This window comes from Haematobia irritans, chromosome 5 (genome assembly GCF_050003625.1).
Source record: "Haematobia irritans isolate KBUSLIRL chromosome 5, ASM5000362v1, whole genome shotgun sequence".
Taxonomy (NCBI): Eukaryota; Metazoa; Arthropoda; class Insecta; order Diptera; family Muscidae; genus Haematobia; species Haematobia irritans.
Window position 1 is genome coordinate 105,312,231 of NC_134401.1, and position 20,224 is coordinate 105,332,454.

The 20,224-nt window shown below is 33.1% G+C and overlaps 1 protein-coding gene across 1 annotated transcript in view; it reads right to left on the reverse strand.

The window, feature by feature from the left end:
* Nucleotides 1–540: 540 nt before the first annotated feature.
* The window catches only part of LOC142240750 (uncharacterized), a 163,988-nt gene continuing 144,304 nt past the window's right edge, over nucleotides 541–20,224 (reverse strand). The window contains exons 7-8 of the mRNA XM_075312469.1: nucleotides 11,572–12,094; nucleotides 541–2,337 (exon numbers count right to left, since the gene is read on the reverse strand). Coding sequence (XP_075168584.1) covers nucleotides 11,928–12,094 — 167 coding nt within the window. The 3' untranslated portion in view covers nucleotides 541–2,337; nucleotides 11,572–11,927. The remainder of the gene's footprint in view (nucleotides 2,338–11,571; nucleotides 12,095–20,224) is intronic.

The following is a 20,224-nucleotide window of genomic DNA, read 5'->3' on the forward strand; positions in this document are numbered from 1 at the left end:
CGAAATTTATTTCTAACAAAAATTTTGTCAAAATTTTAGTTTAATAGAGATTTGTTTTTGAAAATTTTATTGCTACAGTAAATTTTGTTTTTTGTTTTAGAAAATGTTGTCAAAATTTTAGTTAGATAGTAAATTTTGTCAAAATTTTATTTCTATAGAAAATTTTGGCAAAATTTTATTTCTATAGAAAAATGTTGTCAGAATTTTATGTCTATAGAAAATTTTGTCAAAATATTATTTCCACAGTTAATTTTGTCAAAATTTTTGTTCTATAGAGATTTTTTTTCGAAATTTTATTTCTATAGAAAATGTTGTCAAAATTTTATATTTATAGAAAATGTTGTTAAAATTTTATTTCTACAGAAAATTTTGTCCAAGTTTTATTTCTATAGAAAATTTTTGTCAAAATTTTATCTCTATAGAAAATTTTTTTAAATTTTATTTCTATTCCTATATATGTATATTTTGTCAACATTTTATTTCAATAGAAAATTTTGTCAAAATTTTATTCTATAGAGAATTTTGTCAATTTTTTTTTCTTTAGAAATTTTTGTCAACGTTTTATGGGAGCCACCGTGGTGCAATGGTTAGCATGCTTGCCTTGCATACACAAGGTCGTGGGTTCCTGCTTCGATTATGGATTATCCCACCTCAGTAATGCTGGTGACATTTCTGGGGATTTCAAAGCTTCTCTAAGTAGTTTCACTGTCATGTGGAACGCCGTACGGACTCGGCTATAAAAAGGAGGTCCTTGTCATTGAGCCTAACATGGAATCGGGCAGCACTTAGTGATGAGAGAGAAGTTCAACAATGTGGTATCACAATGGACTTAATAGTCTAAGTGAGCCTGATACATCAGGCTGCCACCTAACCTAACCCAACCTAACCTATGTCTTTAGAAAAATTTTGTCAAAATTTTATTTCTATAGTAAATTTTTTCAACATTTTATCTCTATTGAAAATGTTGTCAAAATTTTATTTATATAGTAAATTTTGTCAAAATTTTATTTTCATGGGCTTGTTATCACGGTTGTCACAGTTGGTAGAATTCTACCAAAAGTTGTAGATTTTTTACTGTTTGATAGAATTATTGATGTTTTGGTAGATTTTCTCTCCAACTAAAAGAAGTTATAAATAGAAACAAAATTTTGACAAAATATTCTATACAAATAAAATGATGAGAAATTTTTCTATAGAAATACAATGTTGACAAAACTTTCTATATAAATAAAATTAAAAAAAAATTTCTATAGAAATAAAATTTTATTTCCATATAAAGTTTTGTCAACATTTTGTAGTGTAAAACGTTTTTTGGACTTCAATATGTCAAGTGTCGCGAAGCTTACGAGTACCTGCGTCGACATCCATGAAAAAACTCACTTTTCAAAATGATTCGTTCATGAAAGTGAATCAACAAGACGAAACCGTGAACATTCCGTTTCGATTTTCGTGAACATTTCCTTTTCATTTCGTTACCATCCGTTCACGACTTTGGAGCGTACGTTTTTCTATTAGTGAAAGGCAACAAAGAAAATGTCTTTTGTATCACACCGTTACTGGTGCTTCCACTGCGACAATCAAAAGCGAAAAAATTATTATGGTTATTTTTTGGAAACACAGACCAGACATTGATCCTTCTCATTAGCACTTGTTCCGATCGATGGCGTATCACATGGTTAATCAGCGTTAGTGTTCTTATGAGGAAGCCAGAAACTGAGTCGATTCGCGGAAGTGTTAAAAGAGTCGTTTATTCATTGCGGTATCCACATGTTGTCCGAAAGATATAAAAACATAGTGACTTCGTTTGATTTTTTTTTAATAAATTCTCAAATATTTAAAAAAAAATCCCGTAGATTTAATTTGCATTACCAATAAAAAAATTTAATTTCTGCACATATACAAAAAAAAAGGAAGAATACGAACAATATAAATACTGTCAAACTATTTAGTAGAGATTATATTGGTTTTTGTATAATATTTAAATCTATTGCTTGTTGTTAGAACAATATTGTATCACATTGCCAAAAGGATTATATTGAACGATTATTTATTCATAAGGATTTAAATATGTTTAAAAGCATTATTAATACTATTGACCATGTCACTTCTACTTGTAAAAAATATCATATTCCACATGGGATTACTGTAGTTGTTTTTGTTTTTATTTACTTTTCCGATTTATATGCGATATTTATTGATAAAAATTTTATGTTTTTGTTTTATGCAATAAAATAAACGAGAAAATAAAATGTGATTTATTTTGAAACACTCAATTTCGAATTACGACATGAAAAATTATGTAATATTTAAATCCGTAAATACATCAATTGTTGAATGCTGAAATGAACAAAAAGATATAGAAGTTTGTTATTATATATTTTTTATTTGTATATTTTTTGCTATTCAAATTATTGCTATTTTATTAAGACAAACAAAACAATTAAATACGACTAAAAGTTCGGCTAGGTCGATTCTTATGTACCCTCCAGAATTTCGAAAACAATAATACAATTTAACTACCAAAAAATTTTATTTTGAAACAAGTAAGTAAAGTAGAAAGTCGGGCAGGACCGACTATATCATACCCTAAACCACCCTTACTGAATTGGTAATCATAAGCATTTGTGAGGTAACATTGATATAGGTCTGGGAGATAAACCGCAGTTGCATATTTAAGAAAATTAAGGGGTACATGTTTATGGGTGCTTTGTCTCAATCTGACTATAGCTTTGCCAGAGAAAATGTTCGGTTTACCCTACAAGAAAAAAAAGGTCCCTACTTTCCCATACATTCCCAAACAATTTTCCCTACAATATTTTCGTTAAATTTAAACAAATTTAACAAAACAAAATTTTTAGATAATAAGTACTTTATTATCTTAACACATGAAAATGCAACGTATATAACCTAGAAAATAAATTTGTATTACCACCACGGTTGCCACAGTTGGTAGAATTCTACCAAAAATAGTATTTTTTTTTTGTTAAATCTCTATAAAAATAAAATTTTGGAAAAAGTTTCTATAAACAATTTTTTTTGAGAAATTTTTCTATAGAAATAAAATTTTGATAATAAATTCTATACAAATAAAATTTTGAGAAAATTTTTCATAGAAATAATATTTTGAAAAAAAAATCTATAGAAATACAATTTTGACAAAATTTTCTATAGAACTAAAATGTTGACAAAATTTTCTACAGGAATAAAGTTTTGGCAAAAATTTCTATAGAAATCTTTGTATGGTAGATTTGTGGTAATTTGTGGTAATTTTCAACATTTTGTTAGATTTTTTTTTTGTTTTTGACGAGTGGTAACTGTTGTTACCACACATTTTTTTTAAAGATCAAGCCTTGTCGGCTTCTAATTTCCTCCTCTAGAGCCACCGTGGTGCAATGGTTAGCATGCCCGCCTTGCATACACAAGGTCGTGGGTTCGATTCCTGCTTCGACCGAACACCAAAAAGATTTTCAGCGGTGGATTATCCCACCTCAGTAATGCTGGTGACATTTCTGAGGGTTTCAAAGCTTCCCTAAGTGGTTTCACTGCAATGTGGAACGCCGTTCGGACTCGGCTATAAAAAGGAGGTCCCTTGTCATTGAGCTTAACATGGAATCGGGCAGCACTCAGAGATAAGTGAGAAGTTCACCAATGTGGTACCACAATGGACTGAATAGTCTAAGTGAGCCTGATACATCGGGCTGCCACTATACCTAACCTAACCTACATTGTGGCGCTACGTCCCTACAAAACGCTAAATATTAGAAAAAACCTACATATAGGGAATTTCCCCTACATCTAGCAACATTGCCTGTAGTTGATATTGCACCTACAGATTTAGTATGCCACTAATATTAAGCCCATTATTAAAAAAGAGAAAATCGTTAAATTAGCGTGGTTAATAAATCCAAATTTGTAAAAATCGAGCAATATTCTTATGTAAGAGACCAAGGCGTATAAATACGATCGGCTAGTACATTAAATTTGGGAAAATCGAGCGATGTATATATATGGAAGCTATATGTAAATCTGAACAAATTTGCATAATATTTTGCAGGTTTGATTACTATCACAAAATGTTAGCTTGTGCAAATCAATCTTAAAGTTGTTAGGGACAAATTTTTCAAAATCGGGTTATACATATATAGGAGCTATATCTACATCTGAACCGATTTCGATAAAATTTTGCACATACCATTAGTACTATAGAGGACTGGATCTAGCCAACTTTGAGTAAGATCGGTTAATAAATAAGGGTTCTATGGCCAAATTTGGGAAAATCGGTCTATACTTATATATATTGGAGCTATATCTCAATCTGAACCGATTTCGATGAAATTTTGCACATACAGTTAGTTCTACAGAAGATTACATTTGGCCAACTTTGGGTACTATCGGTTAATAAATAAGGGTTTTATATCCAAATTTAGAAAAATCGGGCGTACATATATATGGGAGATATCGCTAAATCTGAACCGATTTCGATGATTTTTTGCACATATAGTTAGTGATATAGAAGATTACATTTAGCCAACTTTGAGATCGATTGATAAATATGGGTTTTATATCCAAATTTAGAAAAACCGGGCGGTGCATATATATGGGAGCTATAGCTAAATCTGAACCGATTTCGATGATTTGTTACACATATAGTAAGTGCTATAGAAGACTACATTTAGCCAAATTTGGGTAAGATCGGTTGATAAATAAGGGTTTTATGGCCAAATTTAGAAAAATCGGGCGGTACATATATATGGGAGCTATAGCTAAATCTGAACCGATTTCGATGATTTTTTCCACATATAGTTAGTGCTATAGAAGATCATATTTAGCCAAATTTGAGTAAGATCGGTTGATAAATAATGGTTTTATGGCCAAATTTAGAAAATCGGGCGGTACATATATATGGGAGCTATAGCTAAATCTGAACCGATTTCAATGAAATTTTGCAGACTTAAAGGATGGTGCAGAAGATTATTTTGTGCTTAATTTGGCGACGATCGGTTTGTAAAAGAGTGCAACGTGACCCCATTTGTCGAAATCGGGTGATACATATATATATGGGAGCTATATCTAAATTTGATCCGATTTCTTCCAAATTCAATAGCGTTCGTCCTTGAGCTCAAAATCCATTAAAAACTATAAAAAATTATAAAAATTATTCATTTGACAAAATATCACAGAATTTTTTAATTTACATCCAAAATATTGAATTCACCTCACACCTTAAGAAGTGATGCAAATTCAGTGCAACGGCTGTTGAAATGGAGGACTTCCGTGCTATGACAAACCTATGTTAAATTCATCGCTTCTGCGTTAATTTTGCACCACTTCCGGATCCAAAATGAAAATGTTCATTACATTTTTGGCGACGCTTTTTTGCTGGGTTATTAAACCCTAACCATTGTGTGGTTTAGGGTATAACAAGTAATGAAAATCTAAACTCAGCCGGGGCCTAATATATTATAAAAAAAAACAAGTGAGTAAAGTAGAAAATCGGGCGAGCCGACCCTGACTGAATTAGTAATCATAAGCACTTGTGGGGTATTATTTTTGTCAACATTTTATTTCCATCGAAAATTTTGTCAACATTTTATTTCTATCGAAAATTTTGTCAAAATTCTACCACTACACACAAAAAAATAACTGCAAATAAATATTAACAGCTTTATTTGTATGTAAAATCTGCTGATGCTCAATAAATTTGTCTATTGAATATGAGGCATTTGTTGTTGAAATGTGTTTGTAGATGCTTGACAGAGGAAATAATAGAAATATTCTGAATTTTCAACAAATTGTTTTGTTGCGAAAATAGTTGACTGCTATCGATATGAAAACAAAAACAAAAATACAAGACTGGTTACGCGCACATCGCTGAGAACATGTACGAAAGCTAAAAGAAGTATACGAAGAATACCGTTAGAACAAAATGAGTATGAGCACATGCACGTGTATGATAGCAAGCAAAGAGCTCATTCATCAGAGAATACAGAAAAGCATTTATAAATGTCTGTGAAAAATTTATATTTTTCAATTTGGTAGTTTCTTAAATGTGTTTGTTTTATGAGATAATTAATAAAACCATTTTAATATCGGGATTAGAATTATTGCGATTCTAATTAACTAGAATATATATCACTGGGCAAAATGTTGTCAAAATGCTTGCTAGACCCTGGACTACTCAAATTTAAAATCGTCATACATTTACATTTTGTCAATACACCAATAAATTTGTTACAGGTCATTGATAGACTCCAACAAACCACATACAAATTTTTTCGTTCAAATTCAAAAATATTTGTTGAGGATTAAACGTAACGTTCAACAACAAATATTTTGTACTGTTGGAAGCTCAACAAATTACTTACAAATTATGTTATTGAGAACACAAATTATTTGTCGCCTTCTGATGGTATCGATTGCTAACAACTTTTTTGTAATAATGGTTATTAAAAGTACAAATTAGTTTGTTGCAGGAAAATTAACAAATTTTGTTATTGGTTTTCCAACAAAAGTTATTGGTTCTCAAACTTATTTTTATCTGTGTATGTGGTTTAGGGTATAATGACCACTATGTGGTTTTGGGTATAAAAAACGACCGAAAAATGACAAAGTTATAAGCAATTGAGTGAACAAATTCGATGTCAAATCATCCAAATATGAGCAACTCACCCACACAAAAATGCCACTCGACCACACCATGACTTTTTTTTAGGATTCTTAAAATAAATCCATTTTTCATCACCAGTTACAATCCGATGCAAAACCGATTTTCTTTCGTGTCTTTGAAGCAAAATTTCACAAGTATTTTTATACACCACCATAGAATGGTAATGGGGGTATAATAAATTTGTCATTCCGTTTGTAACACATCTTGATCAGAGAGAAATTGTAAGACGATATAAGCATGTCCGTCTCTCTGTCTGTTTTTCACAGATTCGTCTTTTGTCTGCACGCAGGCCAAGTTCGAAGATGGGCTATATATGATCCCCCGATTTAGGGTCTCAGGCTTATAGAAACCGTATCTACGATTGCCTAAAATTGAAAATCTAGGGATATTTTAGGACCACAAATAGTTGTGCTGGAAATGGTATGTATCGGTCCATGATTTGGTATAGTCCCCATATAGACCGATCTCCCGATTTTATTTTTTGGGCTTCTAGAATCCGTAGTTTTTATGCAATTTGTCTGAAATTGGAATTCTAGGGGTATTTTAGGACCACAAATACGTGTACCGCAAATGGTAAGTATCGGTCCATGTTTTGGTTTGGCCCCCATATAGACCTTTTGACACTTTTGATCTTTCCCAGAGCTTTGAGACGGTCAGAAATTGTTTGTTGTGCAACATTTAATATTGCTGCCATTTGTTTTTGACTCAAAGTGTCATATCCATCAAATATCGTTTGCAATTCGATGTCTTCAAAATTTTTTGGTGGTCTTCCACGTTCTTCATTTCTCACATCACACACAATCATTATTTCTCAAGCGTCGAAACCACCTTTTGCATGTTACTTCTGACAGAGCATGATCACCATATGCCTCGACAAGCATTTGATGTGACTCTGCAGCACGTTTCTTCAAATGAAAACACAAAAATTAATGCTTTCCGCAAATCATCACTTTCTGGTACAAAATTCGACATTTTTAACACGATAAAAAGAATATGATGTTGTCTGTTCAATGACTTGATCAAAGATTATAGAAGAGGAAGATGGGAGAATGGCTACTGAGCACATCAAACCATTTACCACATTAGTTTAATACTCGAACCAAACGCGTATACGACAGTGTTGCCAGGTGATTTTTGATTCTTCGCCCCAAATCTTAAGAAAAAAACCCTAAATTGGTCTAAGCTTTTTTCAAAAACCCCCAAAAAATTTCAGAATATAAAAGTACAAAAATGGTCTTTTATATTCTGAAAATTATATTCTGAAAAATCCTGTAGTGATACACTTTAAAAATTAAATATAACACAAATATATATCCTGAAAGAAGAGTTCTTTCCTGAGAAACGAAATTTTAGAAAAACTAAGTTTTCTTTTGATGCTAAAATTTTTTTTCGTTTGAAGTAAATAAAAAATAAAATTTGCCATTTAAGAAAATACTTTAAAACAAAAGAGATTTTCGTTTGTTTAAAATTTCATCCCTGAGGAAATTATTTTTTCTATGGATGTAATAATACAATATATATATATCAATTTAAAAAGCGGGCTTACTCTTAAAAAGCTTTCAGCTGCTAAGTTAAAATACGATTGTTTTTAATTTTGTCAAATATTAAAAATGCCCTTTCAACAGAAGAGTTTAAAAAAGATAACGAAAATAATGCTATTGGATACTTGTTTGTATTTAGGATCTTCTTGTTTACTTTCCGCATCTTTTTTCTCATAACTCATGCTAGAATTGTTCCGAATTTGCTTGAAAATTACTCCACTTTATAAGGTCTGAAATAATTTTTTACACCCAAAAATCCCCCAAATAAATTTTACTCCTAAAAATCTCCCTAAACGTGAAAAAGCCCCCTAAATTTGGGGGGAAACCCCTAACCTGGCAACAATACGACAAGTATTGACATAGCATTAAAATGCAAATAAAAAGAAATTAAGTGCACGAAATAAATTTCCATAAAGGGGAAAATATATTTTTTTTGTTGCCTGAAATTTAACATTGTTTTAAAAATTTAAAAAAAAATTAAATTTTTCATTAAAAAAATAAAAACGAAAAACAACTAAAAGATTACAAACATGTATTAAACTAATCTGGTAAATGTAACATTTGGTATGACGCAAGCCAATCTCCTCTTCCTCAAATCTATAATCTTTGGAATTGATGTATAAAAAAAAAAAAAACAAGTATATACCGCCGTAAGTTCGGCCAGGCCGAATCTTATGTTTTCTAGATTGTGAGTTATTCCATACGTGATATATATTAGACAAAAATGTTATGTATATGTAAGTCTATAAATAATTACGAATCGACATGGACTTTTGCACGGTACGTACAGAGCCACAATTGAAATATGGGGGTCGCTTATATCGTTGTTGTTAAATATCATATACTATCACCACGTACCAAATTTCAACCAGATCGGATGAATTTTGCTTCTCCAAAAGGCACTAGAGGTCAAATCTGGCGATCGGTTTATATGGGGGCTATATATAATTATGGACTGATATGAACCAATTCCTGCATGGTTGTTGGATACCATATACTTACACCACGTACCAAATTTCAACCGAATCGGATGAATTTTGCTCTTCCAATGGGCTCCGGAGGTCAAATCTGGGGATCGGTATATATGGTGCCTATATATAATTATTGACCGATTTCGACCAATTTTTGCATGGGTGTTTGAGGCCATATATTAACACCACGTACCAAATTTCAACTTAAACAGATGAATTTCGGTCTTCCAAGAGGCTCCAGAGGTCAAATCTGGTGATCGGTTTATATGGGGGCTATATAAAATTATCGACCGATGTGGACCAATTTTTGCATGGTCATTAGAGACTATATACGAACACCATGTACCAAATTTCAGCCGGATCGGATGAAATTTGCTTCTCTTAGAGGCTCCACAAGCCAAATCGGGGGATCGGTTTATATGGGGGCTATATATAATTATGGACCGATTTGGACCAATTTTTGCATGGTTGTTAGAGACCATATACGAACATCATGTACCAAATTTCAACCGGATCGGATGAAATTTGCTTCTCTTAGGGGTCCGCAAGCCAAATCGGGGGATCGGTTTATATGGGTCTATATGGAATTATGGACCGATGTGGACCAATTTTTGCATGGTTGTTAGAGACCATATACTAACACGATGTACCAAATTTCAGCCGGATCGGATGAAATTTGTTTCTCTTAGAGCAATAGCAAGCCAAATTTGGGGTCCGTTTATATGGGGGCTATACGCAAAAAAAAAGCTGCGTATTTGGGACATATTATGAGGAATCAAAAATATAAATTATTACAAAACATTACCCGCATAAAAATTGAAGGAAAACCCATTAGAGGAAAAAAAAAGTTAACATGGCTTGACAATATTAAGGAATGGACTGGTATCCGAGATGTTACAAATCTATTAAGCATAGCGAGAGACATGGAGCGTTTTCCGGATCTGCTAGAAACCTTATGAGGAACAAATTATATATGTTTGAAATGGAATTAAATTGTATTGGTCGCAAATATTCGGAAAACGAATTTGCAAATAAAGAAGATACGCAAAAGTGGACCGATATGGTCCATTTGCAATACCGTCCGACCTACATCAATAACAACTACATGTGTCAAGTTTCAAGTCGATAGCTTGTTTCGTTCGGAAGTTAGCGTGATTTCAACAGACGGACGGATGGACATGCTCAGATCGACTCAGAATATCACCACGACCCAGAATATATATATTTTATGGGGTCTTAGAGCAATATTTCGATGTGTTACAAACGGAATAACAAAGTTAATATACCCCCATCCTATGGTGGAGGGTATAAAAACAAATAAGATCTCGTTGACAGCAAATGTTCCCTATCGAGACATTTGTATTTTGACGCTCACTTCAAACCGGTAGTCAGTTCCTCCCGACTTTAGACTTTCCTTACTTGTTATCTATGGACTATTTAGAAGACAATGTCTAAAAGTTTTAAGATAATTTTTCATCGTCAACTGTCGCCACAAGTTTTTTTCGATTATGGATGACAGTCTTTAGTATAACTTTGTACTCCATCTATGGTGGAGAGAGCCATGTGGTGCAATGGTCAGCATGCCCGCCTTGCATACACAAGGTCGAGGGTTCGATTATTGCTTCGACCGAACACCAAAAAGTTTTTCATCGGTGGATTATCCCACCTCAGTAATGCTGGTGACATCTCTGAGTGTTTCAAAGCTTCTCTATAAAATATAAAGCTTCTCGGCTATAAAAATGTGGTCCCTTGTCATTGAGCTTAATATGGAATCGGGCAGCACTTCATCACTGTCGTATCACAATGGACTAAATAGTCTAAGTAGTTTCAATGTACACTTTATAACATACAAGTAATTGATAAAATGAATGAATGTAGAAAACATATATATGATGTACTAAATAGAGAGTTCGATGTCGGCCTGTGTATTTGAAGTACTATATTTACCTACTTTGTTTATTGGTAGTTATACTTATGAGAAATAATTAAATAAATAAACAAATTGAAAAAAAAAGCCTGATACATCGGGTTGCAACCTAACCTAACCTATGGTGGAGGATACAAAATATTCGGCCTCACCGAACTTTTTTCCATTTGTGCATGTTTTTAAATCGCTCTTTAAATTATTAAATATTGTGTACAATAGACAAAGTGTAATAATTTAAAGAATTTCCCTTATTGAATTTATATAACTTTCAAATGTATCCAAATATATTCCATATCAAAATTCCTTTGTATAATTGTACGAAATAAACCAAGTAATGTGCAACAAAAACGGTTGCAATAAATTATGGATTTCATTGAATGGCATAAAAGCCATGTGCCTCGTAGGCAACTACAAACTAGGATATGATTGCACACATAACATATTAACCCCTACACATGCACTTACCTTTTTTGTTTGGCTTAAAGATCATTTCTCATTCATTTCACTGTTTGGTTTTGGTTTTTTTCTTCTGAGGGCAAAGAGGTTTGGGGGAGGACAATCCTATTTTGTCCTAGTGGCGTTCCTGTATTCATAGATGGCCATAGAAGGACACTCGTTTGGGAGACATGGATATGATGGATAACATTTTTGGCGATTTTTGCTGTACAATCATTTTGTGCTTGATGCTGATGCCATTGACAGGAATGGGGATGCTATTGCTGAAGGTTTTGGTAATGACGATGATGGTGATGATGATGATGATTATGCAGTTTCTCGTCTGGCATTGACATTCAGTTTTTCTGTTTTGTCTGGACTACCATTTAATAGCCCGTTGCATCGAATAGATCTGGCAACACCAGAGGCGGACAATTATGTGGACTGCATGTAACACGGGGAGTATCATCTATAGTCGAGCCATCAATGCAAATGCATTGCAGACAATTGCCAGTATCCTGGGGCAATACATCGCCTATTTTGTAGAGAGTACCTGCAAATGATTGCAATGACAAAAGAGAAAGCAACAACAACAAAAAAAAAACAGATTAAAGTTCATTTTTCATTCAATTGGATATAGTACTGGTCGCAAACAAATATAGGATATATATGTGAAACGGGAAAATGGTTGAATAAAGACTCACACACACATTGACAATCTATGTAAATGTGAAATGTGTTGCATACTCATATGGTCAATTGCAACTATTGTGTGCATTGGACAGATAATTTTAATATTGAAATATATATATATATATATATATATATATATATATATATATATATATATATATATATATATATATATATATATATATATATATATATATATATATATATATATATATATATATATATATATATATATATATATATATATATATATATATATATATATATATATATATATATATATATATATATATATATATATATATATATATATATATATATATATATATATATATATATATATATATATATATATATATAAATTGGTCCATATCGGTCTATAAATATATATAGCCGCCATATAAACCGAAGTCCAAATTTGGTTTTGGAGCCCTTTGGAGGAGCAAATTTCATCCGATTCAGTTGAAATTTTGCATTTTATGTAAGTATATGGACACTAGTCCATATCGGTTCATAATTAAATATAGCTATATATAAACCGATCCCCACAATTGGCCTCCGGAGCCTCTTGGAGGAGCAAAATTCTTCCGATCCGGTCAAAAATCATTACAAAATAAATAAATATATATATATATATATATATATATATATATATATATATATATATATATATATATATATATATATATATATATATATATATATATATATATATATATATATATATATATATATATATATTTATTTATTTTGTAATGATTTTTGACCGGATCGGAAGAATTTTGCTCCTCCAAGAGGCTCCGGAGGCCAATTGTGGGGATCGGTTTATATATAGCTATATTTAATTATGAACCGATATGGACTAGTGTCCATATACTTACATAAAATGCAAAATTTCAACTGAATCGGATGAAATTTGCTCCTCCAAAGGGCTCCAAAACCAAATTTGGACTTCGGTTTATATGGCGGCTATATATATTTATAGACCGATATGGACCAATTTTGTCATGGTTGTTTGGATATAGACCAATTTTTGCGTGGTTGTTAGAGACCATACACTAACACCATCCAGCAAAAAAAGCGTCGCCTAAAAACTAGTGAAAATATTCTTTTTGGATCCGGAAGCGGTGCAAAATTGGCGCAGAAGCGATGAATTTGGCATGGACTTTGAGATTTCAAATTTTAGGCAAATTGGATAAAAACTACGGATTCTAGAAGCCCAAGAAGTAAAATCGGGAGATCGGTCTATATGGGGGCTATATCAAAACATGGACCGATACTCACCATTTTCGGTACACCTCTTTAAGGTCCTAGATTACGTCTAGATTTCCGATTTGAGGCAAATTGGGTAAAAATTACGGATTCTAGAAGACCTAGAAGCAAAATCGGGCGATCGGTCTATATGGTGGCTATATAAAAACATGGACCGGTACTCACCATTTTCGGCACACGTCTTTAGGGTCCTAGAATACCTCTAGATTTCAAATTTCAGGCAAATTGGGTAAAAATTACGGATTCTAGAGGCCCAAGAAGTAAAATCGGGAGATCGGTCTATATGGGGGCTATATCAAAACATAGACCGATACTCACCATTTTCGGCACACGTCTTTAGGGTCCTAGAGTACCTCTAGATTTCAAAATTCAGGTAAATTGGATTAAAACTACGGATTCTAGAAGCCAAAGAAGTAAAATCGGGAGATCGGTCTATATGGGGGCTATATGAAAACATGGACTGATACTCTCAATTTTCGGCACACCTCTTTATGGTCCTAGAATACCAATTTCAGGCAAATCGGATAGAAAATAAATTTTATAGACGCCCAAGAAGCAAAATCAGGAAATCGGTTCATATGGGGGCTATACCAAAACATGGACCGATAGGCACCATTTTCGTGATGGTCCTAAAATACCTCTAGATTTCCAATTTCAGGCAAATTGGATAAAAACTACAGTTTTTTATAAGCCCAAGACCCCAAATCGGGAGGTCGGTTTATATGGGGACTATATCAAAACTTGGACCGATATAGCCTATCTTCGAACTTGACCTGCCTGCAAACAAAAGACGAATCTGTGCCAAATTTCAGGATGATAGCGCCATTATATACAGACAGACAGACAGACGGACATGCTTATATAGTCTTAGAATTTCTCCCTGATCAAGAATATATATACTTTATATGGTCGGAAATCGATATTTCGATGCGTTATAAATTTTTATTCTACCCCCGTCACCATTCTATGGTGGTGGGTATAATTAATATCAAACTTATACTGTCCCACTTGACGGTTGAGGATATAATGCTGATTGAAAAAAGTCAACATAAAATAGCATTTTAATTTTGAATTTACACAAGAATAAACTTAAACAAGTATATACAGCAGTAAGTTCGGCCGGGCCGAATCTTAAATACCCACCACCATGAACCAAATATTAGGGTTTCCTTTGAAATTTCAGGAGGGCTTGAGGACTTGAGGACACTTCCCGAAGATAAATTTAAAGATTTCATCCATGAGGACTATATCAGATTCTGGATTTATAAGAACCATTTTTGTTTGAGTTTTACAGGAATCATTAACATCTCTTGTAAGTGTGCAAGAAAATTATAAAATAACGTCTTGATTTGAAATCTTAAATCTGTAGAAGTAAAATCTGGAAATTTTACATTGAGTTTCAAGCAATTTTCATCATCAGTGCGCCTTCTACACCCTCAAGAAGTGAAGTCGGTCTATATGGAGGCATTACCAAATGGACCTATAAAAACCTAATCCGATACACGTTTTTGTGACCCTAAAATACCAGAATATTTACAATTTCAGGCAAATCAGATAAAAACTACGGTTTCTAGAAACCCAAGGAGTTAAATCGGGAGATCGTTCTTATGGGGGCTATACTGAAATATGGACCGATACTCACCGTTTTATGCACACCTCTTTATGACCCGAAAATACCTCTAGATTTCCAATTTCAGGCAAATAGGATAAACACTTCGGATTCTAGAAGCCCAAGAAGTAAAATCGGGAAATCGGTCTATATGGGGGCTATACCAAAATATGGACCGATCCTCACCATTTTCGGCACACTTCTTTATGGTCCTAAAATACCTCTAGATTTCCAATTTCAGACAAATTGGATAAAAAATAAGGTTTCTATAAGCCCAAGACCCCAAATCGGGAGGTCGTTTTATATGGGGAACATACCAAAACATGGACCGATACTCACAATTTTTGGCACACGTATTTGTGGTCCTACAATACCTCTAGATTTCCAATTTCCGGTAAATTGAATAAAAACTGCGATTTCTATAAGCCAAAGAAGTAAAATCGGGAGATGGGTCTTTATGGGGGCTATACCAAAATATGGACCGATACTCACAATTTTTGGCACACGTATTTGTGGTCCTACAATACCTCTAGATTTCCATTTTCAGGTAAATTAAATAAAAACTGCGGTTTCTATAAGCCCAAGAAGTAAAACCGGGAGATCGGTCTATATGGGGGCTATACCAAAATATGGACCGATACTCACAATTTTTGGCACACGTATTTGTGGTCCTACAATACCTATAGATTTCTAATTTCCGGTAAATTGAATAAAAACTGCGATTTCTATAAGCCAAAGAAGTAAAATCGGGAGATGGGTCTATATGGGGGCTATACCAAAATATGGACCAATACTCACAATTTTCGGCACACGTATTTGTGGTCCGACAATACCTATAGATTTCCAATTTCAGGTAAATTGAATAAAAACTGCGGTTTCTATAAGCCCAAGAAGTAAAATCGGGAGATCGGTCTATATGGGGGCTATGCCAAAACGTGGACCGATACTCACCATTTTTGGCACACCTCTTTACGGTCACAAAATACCTCCAGATTTCAAATTTCAGGCAAATTGGATAAAAACTACGGTTTCTATAAGCCCAAGACCCCAAATCGGGAGGTCGGTTTATATGGGGACTATATCAAAACCTGGACCGATACAGCCCATCTTCGAACTTGACCTGCCTGCAGACAAAAGACGAGTTTGTGCAAAATTTCAGCACAATTGCTTCATTATTGAAGACTGTAGCGTGATTACAACAGACAGACAGACAGACAGACAGACAGACAGACAGACAGACGGAGAGACGGACATCGTTATATCGTCTTAGAATTTCTCCCTGATCAAGAATATATATACTTTATATAGTCGGAAATCGATATTTCGATGCGTTACAAACGGAATGACAAACTTATTATACCCCCGTCACCATTCTATGGTGGTGGGTATAAAAAAAAAATAGTAGAATGGATTAAAAATTCATTACATTTATAATTGTATATGCATAGAATAAGAAAACGTTTTCTATTAAGTTAGTTTTCAAATTCCAATTTTCATTTCACCACACTATTTAGAAACAAATTCTAAACAGCCACAACTTTTTGTTGATTACAAAACTGACAACAAATTGTTGTTTGCACTTAGCTTAATAGAAGTAACTTTGGAATTTATGCAATAAATTAAAATCTCGGAGAAAAAAAAACTAATCATTTAAATTTGAAATCCTTACGTTTTGCTAGAGGGCTAGTAACATAGTGATGGTGGTATCGCCTACAAAAGAAAATCATACACCCACACTGAGAGATGTATTCAGGCACTCAACACACACATACAAATAGATATAAGTAGTACACATGAAGCATCCTTTTTGGCGTAAACGTGTAAACATTTCAAAAATTTTACATGACATTTCCATTTCCTCTTTTTCGGTATTACACACATTTAAGTGTGTGGATCCTTTAGGCAACAAGCAACGAGAAAAGCAAACACAAATGTAGGAAAACACTAGAAATCCTATGAAATGTAGGTGGTGAGCCATCTTAAACTCATTCATTCGACTATTCATTTGGTTTGAACAGGGTTACTGGGTGTTTTGTGCTACTTCAATAGAAAATAAAGTCGAACACGGTTATAAAGAACAGTCAGGTGAGTAACCCAGCAAAAACAAAATTGAAGGTGTTCCACAAACATTTCTATTTAAGCGTATATCGGGATTTTGTATCAATAAATAAGCAAACAAACAAAGAAAATTAAATTAAAAATTAAAAAATTGAGCCAACGAAAATTTTTCATCGATACAACGAAACATTTCCATTAAGACAATGAAAATGTTCGTAAATAGTACGAAATGTTTCATTGACTAACAGAAAATTCGTTATAATAACGAAAAATTTCGTTATATCAATGAATGTTTAGGTATAGCCCCCCTATAAATACCGCACTGTTAGAAAAATATGTTTTTCATATGTTCCGATATAAACAAAATGTGTTTCGGGCACAATTTTTAAACACAATATATTTAAGTGCAAACATGTAATGTTCCTAGACCAACACAAAATGTTTGGGACACATATGTCAATATGTTAGAATATATTATGTTTGGGGCATGAATATTTCATAAAAATAATATGTGTGAATGTATACATATATAAATTTACAAATTTCGAGTAAACATATATATGTTGTGATACTTTATTCAGAGAGCGATAGAGAGAGAAAGATAGAGAGTTAGTATAGAGAAATAAATAGAGATGGAAACCGAGAGGGTTGAATAAAAAGATATCAACATAACACAGCGAGAATGAAATGAGAGCAATTTCTGTGAAACCGCTTGTATGTAGTTTCGGAAAACTGTTTCATGATAAGGCCAAAAATGTAATATGCTTAAGTCTAAATATTATTTAATTTGAATATTAGAATGAGTATTCGGAATAAAGAGAATAGACATTCGGAAACAAGAGAATAGACATTTGAAAAAAAAACAGCATATTTGTATTACAGAAAAAGATGCGAAGAACTCAAAAATTTCGTGGAAGTGAAAATTATGTGAGGGAATGAGCACAATCTTCTTTGAGGAATTCTTCCAAGCATATACTATTTTTGGACTCAAGATGCTTCCAAACATATAATATGCTCACATAAAACAAACATATTAATGTTTCGGCAGTATCCAATAATATATATGTGCTTCCTGCAAAATATGTTTGGAACATATGTTAGAGAAGCGATTTTTTTTTGAGGGTGCGGTCTCCCGAATTGGCTTCTTCGGCTTCCAGATCACAGTTACCTCTCGAGCCAAAAATAATTTACAAAATTTTGAAGAAAATGTTACCAAAAACTACCAAAAAAAATTATTTTGCAAACTATTATTTCTATACAAAAATTTTGTCGAAATTTTATTTCTAATGGAAATTTTTCAAAAATTTATGTCAATAGAAATTTTTGTCAAAATTTCATTTCTTTGGGAAATTTCGACAAAATTTTTATTTCTGTGGAAAATGTTGTCAAATTTGTATACACGCTCACAAAAAATCGCTTCTGTAACATATACTCCCAAACATATTTTGCTTCAAGCATATACATTTTTGGGTATTGCCCAAACATTTATATGTTTGATCTCTTCCAATATATAATATGTTTGAAAAAAATTCTCCCAAACAATATTGTGCTCAAAATTTTATTTATTTATTTATATATTTACAATCATAATGAATTATGAAAATAAACAGGTAATATAGGTGCTAACAACATAGGTTTTCGACCTGAATGCTCAAAATTTTGTTTCTGCCCAATTGTATATTCCCCCACATCTTTCTCACTTCCACGAGATTTTTTAGTTCTTAGCACCTTTTTCTGTAATACAAACATTGTAGAAGAAATTATTCAATTGTATGATTTTTTTTATTTTAATTTTACCTGCAGGACGGGGATTCGAACAACGGACCACACTGATCAATTGCCCAAGGAAAAATAAAATGTTAATTTTGTAATAACAAGCAACAACCACCAACTTAATTCAATATCGCTCCCTGTTAAATAGCGCTCCAAGCTACTAAACACATATATGTTTATAGGCTATTTCTAAATTAATATATGTTTGCATCCAAGCATATTATATTTACAAACATTTTATGTCCCAAACATAATATGTTCTAACATATTAACATATATGTCCCAAACATGTTATGCTAGTTTATGAACATTATATGCTTGCACTCAAAAATATTGTGTTTAAAAATTTGTGTTCCAAACATATAATGTTTATAGCCAAACATATGAAAAACAGTCTTTTTCATCCATGTACCCTCCACCATAAGATGAGGGTATATTAACTTTGCCATTCCATTTGTAACACATCATTACTGTAAAAATCCATAAAGTATATATGTATATTCTGGGTCGTGGTGAAGTTCTGAGTCGATCTGAGCATGTCCGTCCGTCCGTCTGTTGAAATCACGCTAACTTCCGAATGAAACAAGCTATCGACTTGAAACTTGGCACAAATAGTTGTTATTGATGGGCCATATCGGACCACTTTTACGTGTAGCCTCCATATAAACCGACGCTCAGATTTGCCTTGCGGAGTCTCTTGGAGGAGCAAACCTCACCCGATCCAGCTGAAATTTGGTACGTGTTGTTAGTATAAGCTCTCTAACAACTATGCAAAAATTGGTCTACATTGGTCCATAATTATATATAGCCTCCATATAAACCGATCCCCAGATTTGGCTTGTGGATCCTCTAAGAGAAGCAAATTTCATCCGATTAGGCTGAAATTTAGTACATGGTGTAAGTATATGGTCCCTAACAACTAGGCAAAAATTGGTCCACATCGGTCCATAATAATATACAGCCCCCATATAAACCGATCCCCCGATTTGGCTTAAGAGAAGCAAATTTGATCCGATCTGGCTGAAATTTTGTACATGGTGTTAGTATATGGTCTCTAACAACCATGGAAAAATTGTAGCCCCCATATAAACCGATCCCCAGATTTGAACTCTGGAGCCTCGTGAATGAGCAAAATTCATCCGATTCGGATGAAATTTGGTAAGTGATGTTAGTATATGGTATCCAACAACCATGCAGGAATTGGTTCATATCAGTCCATAAGTATATATAGCCCCCATATAAACCGATCCCCAGATTTGACCTCCGGTGCCTTTTGGA